This window comes from Hyla sarda, chromosome 11, assembly GCF_029499605.1.
Source record: "Hyla sarda isolate aHylSar1 chromosome 11, aHylSar1.hap1, whole genome shotgun sequence".
Lineage (NCBI taxonomy): Eukaryota > Metazoa > Chordata > Amphibia > Anura > Hylidae > Hyla > Hyla sarda.
The window spans coordinates 29,840,174-29,859,235 of NC_079199.1; the positions used below are offsets into that span (position 1 = coordinate 29,840,174).

Here is a 19,062-nt window from a genome sequence, read left to right on the forward strand (position 1 = left end):
CAGAAAACAACTCAACTTCAGCAGCTCATAAGTACTGAAAGGATTAAGATTTTTTTATAGAAGTAATTTACAAATCTGTTTATCTTTCTGTAGCCAGTTGATATATGGTATATATATATATATATATATATATATATATATATATATAAAAGTTTTTCCTGGATAACCCCTTTATTTGTAAATACATTTTGCAACCAGGGATGTAGTTAGAAAGTACAGGAGCCAAATGCAAAAAATTGCCCACCATACAGTGTCCCTCCTCCATAGAACGTTCCCTGACCGATCCACAGTGTTCCCCATACCAACAACATGTCCCCCATGTCCAACATGTTTTTTGATGTTCCTAAGCCAAGTACCAACTGCTCAAATAAATAATATACATAGTACCCCAAAGGCTATGATCCTACAAGATACTGCTAAATCATAGAATTACAATCATTATGATAATCTAGATTAGAAAGGAGGTCCACAAACTTTTATAACGCCATACTTCGCTTATAAATGTTAACATATGCTCCCATATTTCTTCCCCTAAACCATATACATTAGGTCTAGAGATGAGTGAACTTACAGTAAATTCGATTTGTCACAAACTTCTCGGCTCGGCAGTTGATGACTTATCCTGCATAAATTAGTTCAGCTTTCAGGTGCTCCGGTGGGCTGGAAAAGGTGGATACAGTCCTAGGAAAGAGTCTCCTAGGACTGTATCCACCTTTTCCAGCCCACGGGAGCACCTGAAAGCTGAACTCATTTATGCAGGAAAAGTCATCAACTGCCGAGCCGAGAAGTTCGTCACGAATCGAATTTACTGTAAATTCGCTCATCTCTAATTAGGTCTAATAGGTAAAAGGGGCAACAAGTATCATTAAAGCACCTGCTCTACACATACAGTGGTGGTTTAAACAGTGATTTCATCTTAATAGGTATAATCTCATGGAAACAGATCAAAATGATATTTTTTTATAACATTTTCCCTTTGTAAAATAATATTTAATGGCTGCCATTAATATTCTCCAGTGTGACATTTCTTAAAGTAGACAACTTAATTTTAATTAAAAAAAAACAAAAAACATGATAAACAGTATAGTTTTGGGAGACTTTAGAGTGAAATAAGTAGAGTATCACCATTGTGAGTCTACAAAACAAACCGCTCCCCCAGAAGACATCTGCGACAGGAAGGGATGATCCGAGATCCGGTCAACATTTACAATCCCCCATCTCCCTGATGCAGTCATAGCTTTCAGCTTTCTGTGTAACAAATCCTCTATCAAAGATTTCAGTAGTGACAATGCTTCAATGAACAGTACAATAAAAAATAAAAAAATATTAAAAACACTACAATAATTATAGAATACAAAAGAAACAAAAGCATACTTTATTATTATTTTTTCCCCTGCTGTGCTGTAATATGACATCTCCCTTGTAGGAAAGTAAAATAGAACAAAATTTCTACAAGTGTTTAATGTCAGCGCCGACTGTATAGCATTTACTCCCAGAATTTTTTTTTTATATTGTTATTTCATGAAAAAAAAAAAAAAAAAAAGTTGAGACGGGTTTTCTTTATAGTATTGGCATTTTCCCAATAGTGTTATATTATAGGAAGATCACATTTGTTCTAGAGAGTATTGCTTCCATTATAAGTATTTGCACTGCTCACTTTTTTGGAATTCTGGCCACAAATGCCCTCTCTGCTTGGCATTTTGTACTTCGGTGTGGAAATAAAAAATTAAACATCCTCGATAATATTCACACCATTTTACCATCCTAAGGTCTTCTCTTATCTTGAGGTTGAAGAAGTTTTCCACTTTTGGAACAGCACATGCGAAAGGATCTTGTGTCACGTAAATAGACTTTTTTTTTTGCTGGTAAAGGAATGTCATCATTTTGTAAACCTTCGACCATCATAGCTCTTGGTTTGATGACTGGAAACTGTCCAAAAAACAATCATACAAACAGTACACAGGTTTGATTCTTCCTCAGCACTAAGGGAGTAAAATACTCAAACCTTTCGATTTGGGAAAAGAAACAATCTGAAAAGCAATGAGCTTTTCTTGTATGTAACCATGAACAGTCACGTTGACGGAAACAAAAGTCCAATACAGAAAAAAAAAAAAAAGTTGTCCCGAGGTTAAATATAAAATTGATGCGATGCCAACTGATCCATAAAAGGCCGCACTAAGTTGTCTGTAGCAAAATAGAATACAAGTCCAAATGTGATGGAGATGGGAAGTGCAGGCAATGCCTTCTTGAAGATGGCAAGAAGTAGAAGAGTAAGGCACAGGCCCTGTAAAAACAGCATTATTATTACAATGTACAGTATGCAATAAACCAATCGTCTTTTGCCAGTTAGTAGTGTTCTGAAAAGTATCATGGAATGACTGGTCAGTGGTATTAGCCATATAGAACTGAAGAAATGGCACAAGGGGATGATGAAATGGTACAGGGGTGTCTATCTCGAAAAGCATTGCCAAAAGGTTTGCAGGAGCGGGTGGGATTGGATACACAATGTTGCTGGAGCGGGCGGTAATGGATAAAAGGGGTACTCTGCCCCTAGACATCTTATTTCCTATCTAAAGGATAGGGGATAAGAGGTCTGATCGCGGGCGTTCTGCTGCTGGGGACCCTCCACGATCTCTGCTGCGGCATCCCAGACATCCGGTGCACGGAGCGAACTTGGCTCCGTGCTGGATGACTGGTGATGTGAGGTGGAGGCTTGTGATGTCACGGTCACACCCCGCTCATGACGTCATGGCCATGCCCCCTCAATGCAAGTCTATGGGAGGGGGCGCCCCGCTCATAGACTTGCATTGAGGGGGCATGGCCATGACATCACAAGCCTCTGGCGCTGCTCTAAACGAACGCCGGGTGCAGCAGGGAGATCACGGGGGTCCCCAGCGGCTGAAGGCTGTCTGGGCATGCTGGGGGTTGTAGTTTGGAGACAGCTGGAGGACACTGGCCTATGTAGTATGTACACCACTGTTCGAATGAGAATCAACAAGGGTGCATGTGTTATGCAAAAGAAAAAAAAAAAGTTAAAGACTTGTATGTGTTACTTACAATCAATATGGCAACAAAACAAGCCAGGGTCGTATTCCAATCTCCACTGGCTGTGGCTGAAGCTTTTCCTACAAGGACACTGTAAAATATGAAGTCTCCAAGCCCAAGTTTCACACCCCCTACAAAAAAAAAAAAAAAAAAAAAAATAACACATCATCTTTAAAAGAACACATCAATAACAAGTTAGAACAAAATTTGGAATTTCAATCAGCCCGAAATAATACCTATTCTAATAGTATGCAGTGGTGACAGAAATGGTCCTCTTACTGTATTTGCTTTATAGTTCCTAGGAGGAAATGTTACTTTCACAAGTGTGTTTTATCATGACACTGCCAAGTCTGCAGCTGCACACTCACACCGAACAACACAGACATTGTAGGGAGATTGTCAGCTCTAAACAGATGTCACTCTATGGGCTGCCAGAAGACCAAGGCAAATCATAAAGTAAAGTGCATTTGAAGGTTAGAAAAGTATTTCAGGCATAGCCGAGTGTGAATATACAGATAAAAGTTTCAGTTTTATAATGATAAGACATCCTGCTGTAGTGTGCAGTTATTTCTAGTCTGCATTCAATAAAGGGCGGGCCGGCAATATGACAACAGGGCATTGGTGCCTACTAGAGATGAGCGAACTTACAGTAAATTTGATTCGTCACAAACTTCTCGGCTCGGCAGTTGATGACTTATCCTGCATAAATTAGTTCAGCTTTCAGGTGCTCCAGTGGCTGGAGACTCTTTCCTAGGACTGTATCCACCTTTTCCAGCCCACCGGAGCACCTGAAAGCTGAACTCATTTATGCAGGATAAGGCATCAACTGCCGAGCCGAGAAGTTCGTGACGAATCCAATTTACTGTAAGTTCGCTCATCTCTAGTGCCTACTGGCAGGATAGAAATCAGCCAAGGTGACTAATTTACACAATTTGCTCATCTCCTCTATATGTTAAAAGGAAAACTGTCAGCCTGTTCACCCACACTAAACCCAATACAGTGGTGACCAGGATTCCATAGAGGGGTCACTTACTTAAATTGCTTCAATAGGTCCTGAGATATCAGCTTCTGAAGTTCCCATGCTGTATTCAGGGAACTGCACAGTGGAGGAGGCGGCAGTGGAGGAGGCAGCAGTGGCCGCCCCCGGGTGTCCGCTTCCGTCTCCCTCTGTCACCTCCTAATCCCACTCCCGCTATTTAAATATTCACAGTCTTCAACCCCACATCCTAGCACTGGAAGATTTAATCATGAAGTGGGAGCAGGGGAAAATCTTCTGGCGCATGTGCTCTGCCGAGTGAGTGCTGCGCTCACGTGACTGGGGACTCCACGTCACTATGACTGGGACCAAACCCCCCCCCCCCCCCCCCCAACACCAAAGTCATTGGGTGCACTGCATTGCTCCGTGCCAGATGACGGTCGACCACAGCAGTCATGCCCACTCTATTAATGTCTATGGGAGGCGTGATGGCTAGTACATCACGAACACGAGAACTCCAAGCTTCCAGCAGGGGATCACTGGGTATCCCATCGGTCAGACCCCACGCAATTAGACATCTTATCCCCTATCCTTTGATATAAGATGTCTAGGGGCAGAGTACTACTTTACATCTTTGTGCAGGTGACATCAACTCCTTGCCATGTACTATTTGTGGGGACCTTTACTGGTTAGAGCTGCAATATCCAGGATAAAACTAAATCCTGAATGAATGGAAGAACCTGGAAGAATCATTGGCTATTTTCCAGCAATGGGAAAAAGCCTACAGCAGAGGTGGACAGTGAAACCATTTTATTTTTACACTTCTGTGATGAGTAAATAGAAGGGATACATACAAAGCCGCAGGCTGTGTCTTTAACAGTATGAAAGGTCACTTTACTTTGCCGTCTGCCAAGTTATAGTAAAGAGGGAAGGGTGGAAATCGAAAAGCCTATTTGGCCCACTGACAAACTCCCAGGAATTAAGTAATAGGTCACAAAAGTAACATAACATTCTGTGCACACGGGCCTATTACTCAATTTACTATGTGAACACAATTATAATTCTCGTAATATGGTATTACAAATCTCAGATAACACCTCGTAATACCTGGGCTTGACAAATTTATTTTTGATCCAGGAGCAAGGTTTTTGTACTTTTTTCCCCATGAGCTGTAGTTTTTATCAGTACCATTTTTTCATGAAAATCTTCTATGACTTGATGTAATAATAAAAAAAAAAAAATGTTGCTGTTTGGAATTATTAATATAATTTCATAGTTAGGACAACTTCATACAGGGCAACATATATATACCATATAGATATATATATATATATATATATATATATATATCTATATATATACATATACATATACACACACACACACACACCAGCAATGGCGCAGCAGTCAAAAAAAAAAAAAAAATAGGTGAATTTATTTCTGTCACATCAAACAAGCAACGTTTCTGCCCCTATGGAACCATTTTTCAAGCTTGAAAGTGGCTCCATAGGAGCAGAAACGTTGCTTGTTTGATGTGACAGAAATAAATTCACATATTTTTGATTGCTGCACCATTGCTGGATTTTCTATCTAAAAGGACTTGTATCAAGAAGTTCAGGACGCTGGGGCCAATTACATACAGTGCTGCAATATTTTTGGATATATATATTATTCTAGAAAATGTCTGACAACTAGAAGCTACTACAACAGAGAAGGTATATGGATTATCTCAAATGATGTACTCAAGTACTTATTAGTAATAATAATGGATAGAACATATATTATAGTAAAAAAAAAAACACGACAATTAATTATATTCTCACAAAAAAAAATACTAAATTACCTGATCAAAAACAAAACCAATACATAAAAAAGATACATCATAAGCTTTTGCATTACACTGATCTCTATGATCGGCACTCTATTGCTTAATTAAGCAGGCTGTATTAATTGTCGACTCAGGGCCTGCACCAAGGCCTAGTACCTGGCGCCTGTGATATGTCGAACCCTGCCCAATATGGGATATCAAATATAAAATTTTAGAGTCACTTTGAGGGAAACATAAGAAAACTGCACTCTATTAAAGTCATAGTGATACAACAATGTGTGATTGGTCAGAGATTTGGCGGCGAGACATTTGACAACCGTTAGAACGAAGCAGCAGATGTGCCAGGCTGAGTGCGGTGCGTCTTAGTTTCTGCCCGGCTCTTATAGGAAAGCTGAGCCAGCCGTATACAAACTTTCAGAAAGTCTAAGCCTTTCATTGAATCCGTATAGCGCTGGCTCAACTATACAAGGAGAGTTGAGCAGAAACAAAGACACAGCCCTCAGCTCAACACTTCTGCCTCTTCAGGCCATCGATCTGTGAGGGTCTCAGCACCTGGACACCACCAATCAAGACTTCTCACATGTCACTATTTGCTTCAGTGACAGGTACACTCTAAAGCTGCGGTTTTGTTACTGTCACAAGCTTCAATGATGCAGGTTATTTTGTATTCTCCTTTGGATCTGTTCGGCCACTCGATGCCAGTCTGGACCTTAGAGTCAACTGGAAAATCTACATAGCAAGACGTAATGTTCTCCAATGTCTTACTAAGGACTATTTAAATACATCTTGAAAATTGTTTTTAAAATGGCTCCACAACTAGAGCTTAAACACATTTGTATACATCTGAGGTTTTAAAGAGAAAAAAAAAAAAAGAAAAAAAAATATATAAAAATGTACAATCAAGGTCATAGACTTTGCAAAAACTGCCACCTAAGTGCAGCTGAGGGAAAGCAGACAACATATTGAGTACATTATGCTTAACATTAAAGAATGTATAATGTATAGCCCCTAAGCTGTTCTTTAGTCATAAACATATCAGCCATATATGGTATTTGTCTATCTTGCTCACAGAGCGGCTGCGTTGCGTTCACTCAGAACTTCTGCACATTCCTGTGAAATGTGCTAGGGGCTATGAGACAACCCATAAAGACTCACATTACATTGCCTATAGGAAAAAGTTATGATAAAAAAAAAATTGTGTCCTATACAAGCACATGCCTGGGAGCACTAATCATATTAGACAGTTCTGCTACGCAGCAAAGTCAGGTGTGGTATACAGGCCTTACAGATATCTTCCCCAGTGCTTGACCAAGAGAGTAACTACATCATACTAATAGGAAGTCAAAGTATTTAATTTTATATATGTCAGTAGACTTCAGAAACACTGCAGAATCTCTATGGTGAATGAGTAGTCACTGTGTTATATGGCAAAATGGAGAATACGCATGTTTCCCATCAGATCAGTTCAATATCTATACAACCAAGTAAGGATCCAATGCCTAAAATGTTTATAGAAGAAAAGAGGTAGTGAGAAAACCTAAGATTTTAGTTTTTTTTCCTCTGCAGTCCACCTTTTAATGTTCACGTGATGTGAACATTAAAAGGTGGACTGCAGAGGAAAAAAAAAAAAAACTAAAATCACATCCACTGGTGGCAGAAAGTTATACAGATTTGTGTGTATATATATATATCTTAATCCGTCCAGTACTTATCAGCTGCTGTATGCTCCACAGGAAGTTGTGTAGTTTTCCCAGTGCTCTCTTCTGACACCTCTGTCCATCCAGAGTAGGAGGGATTTGCTATGGGTATTTGCTCCTGCTTTGGACAGTGCCTGACATGGACAGGGGTGGCAGCAGAGAGCACTGTGGTCAGACCCGAAAGATCTACTCATCTTCCTTTGGAGCATACAGCAGCTGATACGTACTGGAAGGCTTAAGACTTCTAAATATACATAATTTACCAATCTGTATAACTTTCTGGCACTACTTGACTTGAAAACATCTTTTATCTATCTATTTATCTGTCTTCTGTCTGTACACAAATAGTGAGAGATCTATCAGGCTTGGCGGAGTGAGAAGGGGTCAAACCATTGAAACAAAGCCCTGTTCCAATGTGGTTTTTAAACCGTGATTTCTTTATAAAAACTGCATCAAAGTCATAGACTGTTGAAATAAGGGAGCCTGTCTCATACTGCTCATGTTTGGGGCAGCATAAAGCTGATGATAAGTATGGTTTATCGCAAGATATACAATACAAACCTGCTAGGCCCAACTCTGGGAATCAAGCACAAAGGCTACAGCAATGAAATAAGGAAGGGAGAGAGCGCACACTTTATAGGAAACACCAACTGATCTCTAAACTTCTCGCTCCACAAGCACAGGGATTTTAGAGAAAACCGATGTTAAAAATAACATTTTCAATACAGAGATGGTGAAGCCATTTAGAGCAACAATAGAGATAAATATCTTTAAATTGGAACTGTCAGATTTAAAAACATTTTATATGTTGTACATCTTGGCAAAATATTAACCTTTTTTAATATACCTTATAGGAAAATTGTATTTCCTTATTAAAGAAATCATGGCTTATATACAAACACAATTAGGAGTCCCCATACCATCCAGAACATAACCCTGCCCGGCTGCAGTGTCATTTTTGTCTCAGCTGAAGAACAAGATAGGACAAAGTCCAGTAAGTGATGGTAGGACTAGCACTCCTCTGTGCTCACTCCTGTACTATCGGACTGCAGCATGAGACCAGTGATTGAATGAAGAGACCCAGGACTACAGACTCAAGGAGGAAGCCAAGTCATGCCGGATGAGGACACATCCCCCTCCAGAGCACAGACTGGCCAACTAAATGTGCAATAGAAAGAAGGGATTTGCAAGAGAAATATAGGTGCTAGACATATAGACTCTTAAGATATATCCCTTAATATGCAGCCTTTTAAATGTTACTTGTAGTTTCTCAGTTGTGTGCACAAAAGAAAATGCTAAACACTTACGTTCTTCAGGGTCTTCACTTGGAGGTGCATTACTGGGTAAAGCTTGCACAGCCGCTCGGGATTCAGCAGTAGAGCCAATTGGGCCAACCCTGGAATCCATTTGTTCATCCCACTCAGCATCAAACCCTCCATTGTCATCCGAAGTAGCTGCACCACCACCTGCCTCTACTGGAACTTTAAGAAATCAATGAATAAGAAAAGCGATTATAAACAGATGTTACTAAAACAGTCAAGGATTAGAAAAACAAAGCTCAATTCCTCAAAAAATAGCACCACATTTGGTTGTGTGCAGTATTGCAGCTTCATTCCTATTAAGTGAATAGAGCAAAGTTGTATTACGATATCCAACCCATTTAAATGTTAACAGCTGGAGGCACACTATAGGTCGGGTCACACGGCGGATCCGCAGCATAAAATACACAGCAGATCGGTTACGTGTGACCCTACCCTAAAAGTATTAATTTTATTGTAAACAAAAGCATTGTTCATATCCCTGATAAATGTTATCACATGGAAAAAGAAAAGGCTTCCATCTTTGTGAATATGTTTTAGGTCTCTGGGACCTTTAGACATGAGATCCGTTCAAACAGAGGTCACAGCATCCATTGTTTTACCACATGCTTTGAATAAATGAAGTACATGCTAGAATGTGACCACAGGCTAATTCCTTTCAAAGGAGAGAACTACAAAAATCTATTGCAATGATTCTTAGAATATTCAGACATTAAAAAGGAGTGTATGTATAAGTGACAGGTAGGTATGGATGGGTCGCTGTTTATATGGTCTAGTACAGTGTTTATCAAACAGTGTGCCTCCAGCTGTTTGCAAAACTACAAGTCCCAGCATGCCCAGACAGCCTTTGCCTGTCCAGGCATGCTGGGAGTTATAGTTTTGCAACATGTGGAGGTACACAGTTTGGAGACCACTAGTCTTTAAGCTTGCACATTATAATCTTTCAACAAGCGTACCTGGACAGCGTGGCTTCGGCTAGGTGTTGGCTGACATCAGTCAGCAAAGTTACTCATACGCTCAGTTGCTCTCTCGTTAATGTCTTTTTATTTCTGTTTCAAAACTTTATAAATGGTAGTGATAACTTCAACATCAGATGTCCGATCTTATGCAGGTCAGATGGACTAAGACCTGTGCTCCATCCTGCTGTGTGCTACGTCAAAGATTCTAACTCAATGATCCAATACATCTTACGGCGCAGTCACTTCAGCGAACCCTCCCACCGAAAGTGGGGTACTGGAGTGCGGCCGATCTGATGGGCGCCTCTCAAGCAGAAGAATGTCTGACTCACGCCAGTCCCGTGTACCTGGAGGGGACCCTCTTCCAGATTTCTCCCACCAGCAGTGAGGTACTGGAAACCCAAGTAATGCAGGCGGCAGCCAAGGGATGGGAGACCGACTGCATCGGAAACCGTGCAGACAACCGTCTGGCTGAACGAGTGCACCTCCAGGTGCTGGTGAAAAAGGAACAACAGTCGTATTGCTGATCACTGTGCCCCCTTGGTCGCAGGTGGGAGAACTAGTAGCCATGTGCTGCAGTGTGCTGTAGGAGCGCTTGCCGCTCCGAGGCCAGGGGTGTGTGACAGCGGTGCCCGGCTAGACCGGCTTCTGCTGAGCTGGAGGAGAAATGGCCCTGAACCAAAGGAGGGAGACGGCCTCTGACATCCCTGGTAGTGTAAACAACTACTGCAGAGCCCTAAGCCTGGAGGGCTCGCTGTGGGAGGAGGGACGGAGCTCCGTTCATGAGCGGCGCTGGGCTTTTCCTGTCCGGCGTTCCCAACACATCGCTGAGCGAGGGGGGGAGAGGCCACCCTCAGTTAGTCTCCAGATTCCAGCACCGAGCAAAGGGAGAAGGGGGGCGGAGCTACCTGCCACCATTATGGATCCCGCTGACCAGCATGCGCCGGAGGAGATCCGGCAAGCTTAAGTACAGAAAATCAGCGGCCGCAGAAAGTATAGGGACTCGCTGCCTGTCGTCTGGCGGGCGGGTGGACGGTTGGAGGGGATGATATACTCACCCACAGTCTTCATTTGCTCACCCAGACGGCTTCAACCAGCTTATGGCCCTGCTACATCATACCAGGCTAAGATAGTGGGGCAAGCAGGGGCAGTGGGGGACCCGGACCCAGGGTACAACCTCCAGGCGCTGGCCGTTGATGATAAGGGGTTAATAGCACATGCTCCATGTCTATGCCCCTTTGTCGCATATGGGGGGGGGGAACAGGTAGCGAAATGCTCCTGAACCCCAATCTGAAAATGAGAAACAAAAGGGAGGAAAAAAGATAACTAAACAACCCTTACTAGAAAATGATTAAAAAGGGCCAGGTCTGGGGAGCTCCCAGACCAGTATTTTGCCTCCTACTGACACCAGCTAAAACTGATTACCTCACTGCCAGTGGGCGAGTATATCCTGCCAGGGAGGAGCCAAATTTTTTTCCTAGTGTCAGCGTCTCCTAGTGGCAAGAGCATATACCCATGATCTCTGTGTTCCCCCATCAAAGTGTGACCGAGAAATCAAAGTTTTCCCAAATTTTTCAGAAATAGTCCCTACTTCTATATTTTCAATTATATAAAAATCAATTTCTTTTTTGAACTACCAGGTGGGGTCACCTTTTACCTACAGATATACTTTGCCATTAGACAGTTGGTCTAAGGCTTCATTCACATAGTACTCAGTTTATCACTACAATGGCCTCCCCTTTATCTGCCCTCTTCACCACCAAGGAGGGGTCATTGCAGATAGAACCGAGAGCACTACATTCCTCTGGAGTAATGTTAGATTTAACAAATGCACTAGTGTCCCATTTTTCCTCGATTTCTTTCGAAACAACCTGCATAAAAGGGGTCAACATGTGACACTCTTACCTCAGGAACAAAGGTGGACGTTTTACACAAAGCTACAGAAATTTTCCTCATTCTGGTGAGACTGTCCTACTACGTTACTCTCTGCCAAATACATCTTTAATCGGATATTTCTGCAGAAAATATAAAAGTATATTTTCTGATCAAATTTCAAGTTACAGTGGGACAAAACCTAGTCCTTTATTAAGCAGGTTTACCTCTGTTTCTGTTAGAGTCCGGTCTGATGTGATGTGTAAGCATTGTTGAATTTCCAGCAATGAAAGAGTTAATAGGAATACTGCTATGTCCTATATCTATCACCTGACCTGTCCTACCTGTGCGCATGACTAAGGGGGTTTGCCCCGAAACGTAACGCACGGCAGGATGGAGCACAGGTCTTTGTCCATATGACCTGCATAAGATCGGACATCTGATGTTGAAGTTATGAAACAATAAATAAATAAATAAAAAGACATTAACGAGATAGCAACTAAGCATGCGAGTAACTTTGCTGACTGATGTCAGCCAACACCTAGCCGAAGCCACGCTGTCCAGGTACGCTTGTTGAAATTTTGCAGGGCAGAGGTTGTGCAGCAGACCTGATTACATGTAGATGGTTGCAGTACTGAATGTTCAGAGAATCTGTATAGTAACTGTGTCTAAGGACTGTGTGTTATTCTAAGCTGCACATTATAATCTACCAGGAGAGAGACATAACACTGCAGTATATATGCTATGAAGAGCCAATAAAAATATATTTATGTTGCATGAAGATGGTAAGTGCCATGTGGTGTGTGTCTCCTGGTGGAAACCGTTTTGTTTGCAGTTTATGTCTTTTTCCCCCCAAAGTTAACTGAAAATCTGGCAGACCAGAGTATCAGCTGCATTGATTCTTATTTCTCTAATCCAGGCCTTGGTAATTTTTAGTTGGCTGGACGCGGCTTCCCTTTCCATGTTTGGTTGTGATGAGTGTGCATGTTGTTCAGGAGATTGGGGTGATAACTGACTGAGGAACTATTTGACTGTTCGAGCATGCTGGGAGTTAAAGTTTTGCAACAGCTGGAGACACACTTAATGGAACACTGGTCTAGTAGTTTTGAAACACAATGGGGGAAATGTATCATTAATATACGCTGCATATTTTGCTTTGAAGTGTTGTACAATTTTGTACAGCCTGCAAACTGCTCCTTTTGCGTCATTTTAGAGATGTAAGAGACTTATACTGACTTTTGCTTTTTGGCAAGGTCTATACTTATTAATGCAATTTTAAAAGTTCTACCGCATTCTGACCCCACACAGGAGGTGTTTTATTTTCAAGCTTAAAGGGGTACTTCGGTGGAAAACAATTTTTTTTAAATCAACTCATGCCAGAAAGTTACAGATTTGTAAATTAAGATAGAAACAGTCCGACACCACTAACTTCAATCCACATTCGACTGAACTAAATGGCGTGGTCACACCTGGAGGGATCCTATACGGGGATGCTATTCTAAATAGACTCAGTCCATAAATATATTACACTTCAAGAAGACGAATAGAATGCACTCACCCGAGGAAAAACTTGCTTGAAGAACTTTATTCCATAAAAGTACCGGCAGCTCAAGGAAGTGCGCTTGGGCGCAGGAAACAGTCTGTTGTCACAAGGTTGCTCCACTGTATCTACCCGCTGTACGTTGTCTGCTTTTGCTTTTATGGAATAAAGCTCTAAAAGCAAGTTTTTCCAAGGGTGAGTGCATTCTGTTCATCTTCTTGAAGTGTATCAGATTTGTAAATTACTTCTATTAAAAAATATTAATCCTTCCAGTACTTATCAACTGTCTTATGCTCCAAAGAAGTTATGTTCTTTTTGAAGTTCTTTTCTGCCTGACCACAGTGCTCTCTGCCGACACCTCTGTCCATGTCAAGAACTGTCCGGAGCAGAAAATGTTTGCTATGGGGATAGAAACTGTCCAGAGCAGGAACAAATCCCCATAGCAAACCTTTTCTGCTCTGGGCAGTTCCTGACACGGACAGAGGTGGCAGCAGAGAGCACTGTGGCCAGATTGGAAAGGACTACACAACTTCCTCTGGACCACACAGCAGCTGATAATTAATTCTATTTAAAAAAAATAATTGTACTTAACAAATCTGTTTAACTCTCGGGCACCAGTTGTTTTCCACCTGAGTACCGCTTTAACCCCTTAAGGACTGAAAATTGTTGTACTTTCGTTTTTTTTTCCTCCTCATCTTCTAAAAATCATTACGTGTTCAATTTTGCACCTACAGACCCATATAAGGGCTTGTATTTTGCGTCACCAATTGTACTTTGTATGGACATCACTTATTTTAAAACAAACTGCGGCGAAAAAAAAAATAAAAAATTATTTTTAAAGAAAAAAACAAAAAAGCAATTTTGAAATTTTTAGGGCTTCCATTTCTACGCAGTGCACTTTTCGGTAAAAATGACACCTTATCTTTATTCTGTAGGTCCATACGGTTACAGGGATACCCAATGTATGTAGGTTTTATTTATTTTACTACTTTTAAAAAATTACATCTCCATGCACCAAAATGTGTATGTTTAAAATTGTTAACTTCTGACCCCTGTAACTTTAATTTTTCTGTGTACGGGGCTATTTGAGGGCTCATTTTTTGGGCTGTCGTCTGTAGTTTTTATCGGTACCATATTTGTTTTGATGGGACTTTTTGATTGCTTTTTAATAATATTTGTATGGTATATGGAGTGAACAAAAATGCACACTTTTGTACTTTGGTATTTTTTTACATGTACGCCATAGACCGTGCGGTTTAGCTTTTTAATAGTTTGGACATTTATTTACATGTATCCTCTTTATTTTAACACATTTTTTTTTTTTTTTTTTAGCTATACCATGCAATCTTTTGATTGCATACACGATCAATACTATGCCGTAGCATGCATTGATCAGTGTTATCGGCCCTCTGCTGCTCCAGCCAGGCTTGGAGCAGTAGATTGCCGATCAGATGACGTGGAGGCAGGTGAGGACCCTCCTGCCGCTCGGTAAGCTGATCGGGACATCGCGATTCTGTAGCGATAGTCCCAATCAGCTCAGCTGAGTTGCCAAGATAGTTTTACTTTCACTTTAGATGCCGCGATCAACTTTGATTGTGGCATCTAAAGGGTTAATGGCAGGTATCGGCCCGATCGGCGGTGCCCGGCATTAACCCTGGGTCCTTGCTGCTGATAGCAGTCAGGACCCACGAGGTTTGAAGCATTCTCCGCTCGGGAGAACGGTTTAAACCCCGGTAAAAGGACTCAGGACGTACAAGTACACCCTCAGTTCTTAAGGACTCGGGGGGAGTACCTGTACGCCCTGTGTACTTAACTGGTTAAATCAAGGGGTGGTGTATTAAACAGTTTAAGTACTATCAACAAACAGATCGTGAAACAGAGGAAGCATCCAACTAATGATAAATTACGTGCTGGGAAAACCGGTCTATCAATAGCTTTAGCACCATACATGTATCTCATGAAACTAAGCAAATGTTAACCCCACCAATTAATGTTTGTTTGGTACAAAAAATAAAAAACATGGGAATGCTTGTGTTCAACAAAACCTGTGTATACAAGACAAAGAAGGTGAGAATTCAGTGTGGTTTCATTTCATGTGATAACCTTATTTCAAAATAGGTTTAGACTAACATACGATTATTTTAAAAGGTGCCTCTTAAGAAATCTGGCACATGTTGATCAAGTCTACACTAACTAGGAAAAGGCAGAGACTTGTTGGATCATTTAAACCAATTTCTGGTTCTAGAAAATCTGTCACTTTTTTATATTTAAATGAGAGAAGAGCAAAACAAATAAAGTTTGTGTGCACGTTAAAGAAAATCAGCACATATGAATTAGAAGATCCACCTTAAATTGCACATATACAATGTACTGCATGCAGTAATGCCTCCTCTACCTTGTGGGTTTAATGAAGTCTTCTTTGATCCACTCTGTGAAAATCCTGGATCTCCATCTGCCATCTTTACTAGCCAGATCATTGTAGCTGAGAATATAAAAATAAAAATGTAATTACAAATCACAAGTTTATTTATTTATTTATTTTGGCTTGGTGAAACAAGTCAGGGAATGAATTTAATTACTAAATTAATTAAATATCCTAGCTCAGTGTTTCCCCAAGTGTGGTCCTCAAGTCCCCCGAACAGGTGATGTTTTCAGGATTTCCTTAGTCTTTCACAGGTGATATATTTATAGTGAGTGCATCAGACATCACCACAGTCATATCACCTGTGAAAGACTAAGGAAATCCTGAAAACATCACCTGTGAGGGGTATTTGAGGACCACTGTCCTAGCTGATCAAATTCACTAAAATCGGTCCACTCATCCAACTATACCTATAAAATCACAGAACACGCCTTTATACAGTGCATTCAGAAAATATTTAGATGCTTTCTTTTTTTTACATTCCTGTGTTGCAGCCTTGTGCTAAAATAAACAAAAGTTTTCCTCCCATCATTCTGCACTAAGTACCCCATAATGACAAAAAACTTTTCTTTTCAAATTTTTGCTAATTTATTAAATTTTACCGGGAAATAGGTATTCAGACCCTTTGCCAAGACACTTGAAATTAAGTGCTGAGGCCTCCCATTTGTCTTGTAGATGTTTGTACATGATTTGGGAAGACACAGCCCTGTCCATATAAGGTCTTACAGATGATAATGCATATCAGAGTAAATACCAAGCCAAGTGGGGGAAAGAAGTGTCTGTAGGCCTTAGAGAGAGGACTGTGTAGAAATGCAGATTAAGAGAAGGTGACAAAAAAAATTCTGTTGCATTTCAAGTTCCCAAGAACACAGGGGCCTTCATAATTCTTGAATGGAAGAAGTTTGGAACAACTGAGACTCTCCCTAGAGCTGCCGCCCACCAAACTACATAACCAGGGGTGAAGGGCGTTGGTAACAGAAGTGACCAAAACCTCACTTGGACTGAGCTTCAATACAGGATAACTGCCTGGAGTTTGCAAAAGACTACTTGTGAGCTGGCCGGGAGGGACTTTAAGCGGGGCTCTGCCCACCGAGGGCAAGCGGGGCTCTGCCCACCGAGGGCAAGCGGGGCTCTGCCCACAGAGGGCAAGCGGGGCTCTGCCCACAGAGGGCAAGCGGGGCTCTGCCCACAGAGGGCAAGCGGGGCTCTGCCCACAGAGGGCAAGCGGGGCTCTGCCCACAGAGGGCAAGCGGGGCTCTGCCCACAGAGGGCAAGCGGGGCTCTGCCCACAGAGGGCAAGCGGGGCTCTGCCCACAGAGGGCAAGCGGGGCTCTGCCCACAGAGGGCAAGCGGGGCTCTCTCTCGAGAGAGAGAGAGAGAGAGAGAGCAGGGCGGTGGGCACACAGTGACCTCACGTCTAAGCGCAGAAGCACCATGCCGGAGATCAAAGAGCCTCTCCCAGGCAGCCACTCCGGTTCTCTAACAAGGCTGCCATGGCTGTGTGGGAGATGCAAAAAAGCAGCCAGCAGCACCGTACTCCGGGCCCGGGTGTCACGGGCAAGACGCATTATCGGCAAGGTTAGATGCCGATACCGATAACTAACAAAATCGTGAATATCATCCGATAATATCGGCCAATCCGATAATCGGTCAATCCTTAATCTTCACCATCCCTGGGGGCAAAAACTTCCCCCCCACCCCCCGGGATGGTAAGGATAATGATTTTAGCATAATGCATTATCAAGTGTTATATATGCTAAAATCTGCTGATTGGTTCCATTTCAGAAGACTGGAGGAGGCTGGAATCTCTGCCAAAAGGTGCTTCAAGTACTGAGTAATGGTCCAAATAATTTAGCAAAGATATATACCATTCTTTTATCACTTAGTCATAATAGGGTACTGAATGTGAATGATAGGGGAAAACTGTACTGTATATGGACCAGTAGTGCTACATATACAACGCACATTTGATAAACATAAAAACAAACAAAGTCCTTCATTATGGCTCTAACAAATTCTTTTTCAGTTATTTTTGTCTGACGCTGGGCTCACTCGCAGCAGTAGTGCACCACGCACCCCATGACCTTGCGGAAAGACTATATGCATTTTATAGTTAAATGCTGCGATTTTACAATGTGGTCACTGGCAGCGAGGTTTTTACATGTGAAATACTGTATGTTAACAATAAAATGGGTTTAACCTGCTGCAACTAACAGCAAAACCATATATACCCTAAATAATAGGACAAAAAGAAAATAAGTAATACATGGGGCAAATACTACAAAGATTATCTTCAATAACCATTGATGCAGTTGTAATTAATTCTTCAATACAAGGATGACTCCAGAATGGTTGCTTTTGAGGCCACATTTACACAGTATAAAATCAAAACAAAAATACATATGATAAGCAGTAGTTCGTGTTGCGTGGTTTTTTTCTTTTTACAATGTGTGCACTGAAAGCCGCTTTTCCATAAACTTAAATCGATCGTATTATTAGATACAAAAAATGGCACGTTTCATAGCTATTTTACTGTATTATTTTTGTTTTCATTTTACACTGTGTTAACTTAGCTGGAGGATTGTAAATAAGGATTTCGCCTTTTTTTTATTTAAACCCATTGTAAAGTATCCACTGAAATCCCCTTTAATACGGCATACATACAAGAATAGATTAAGGCTGGGAAGAGGGTTTCATTTCTCTCCTGAGCGGTCTCCACAAGCATACGAAGGGGTCCCTTTGGACACAAAACCGCAACAAGATCTAAAAGGATGGAAAAAATAACAGGTTTTATAAATCTCAGACATTAGATGCTAATATATTCTATCTTTCACGATACTAAATTCCTGATGCATGCATGTGCATAGCGCTGTACAGATAACCATCACACACATCAGTCCCTGTTCTCAATGGAGCACACAATTCTATTTCCCTATATTAGACATAAATACACCAAGGACAAATTCCCTGTGTCTTTCGGAGTGTGGGAGAACACCTGAATAACTGGAGGTAACCCACGCAAACATGGGAACAACATAAAAAAAAGATCATGCAGACTGTGTCCCTGGTTGGACTTGAGCAGAGAACCCCAGTGCTGCAAGGTAACAGAGTTAAACATTGAGTCACAAAACTTAAAAGGGAAGGGTCACAGACATGAAAGAACTGGTCATGTTCCTCCCCTATGACAAGTATGGCGGATATCTCTCTCCAATATCAGACAAAACACCTGTCCCCCCCGTCATGAAGCTTTCTCACACTTGGGTAACATGACAGATATAGAGCACAATGCACATCAGTTTATTAAGAGGTTGTCCAGAGGTTAATAATGGTGTGCCCCTTTAGCTCTGACCATGAGCTGGGATCTCTAGTTCTTTCCTACTGCTATGTAGCTTAGCATCAGAGTGCAA

General features: G+C 41.5%; 1 protein-coding gene across 4 annotated transcripts in view; it reads right to left on the minus strand.

The window, feature by feature from the left end:
- Positions 1 to 811: 811 nt before the first annotated feature.
- PSEN1 (presenilin 1) overlaps positions 812 to 19,062 on the minus strand; it is a 73,350-nt gene continuing 55,099 nt past the window's right edge. For all 4 annotated transcript variants that reach the window (XM_056546270.1, XM_056546273.1, XM_056546272.1 and 1 more), the window contains exons 8-12: positions 18,320 to 18,418; positions 15,629 to 15,715; positions 8,854 to 9,027; positions 3,058 to 3,176; positions 812 to 2,284 (exon numbers count right to left, since the gene is read on the minus strand). In XM_056546270.1, the coding sequence (XP_056402245.1) occupies positions 2,129 to 2,284; positions 3,058 to 3,176; positions 8,854 to 9,027; positions 15,629 to 15,715; positions 18,320 to 18,418 (635 nt within the window). In that variant the 3' untranslated portion in view covers positions 812 to 2,128. The remainder of the gene's footprint in view (positions 2,285 to 3,057; positions 3,177 to 8,853; positions 9,028 to 15,628; positions 15,716 to 18,319; positions 18,419 to 19,062) is intronic.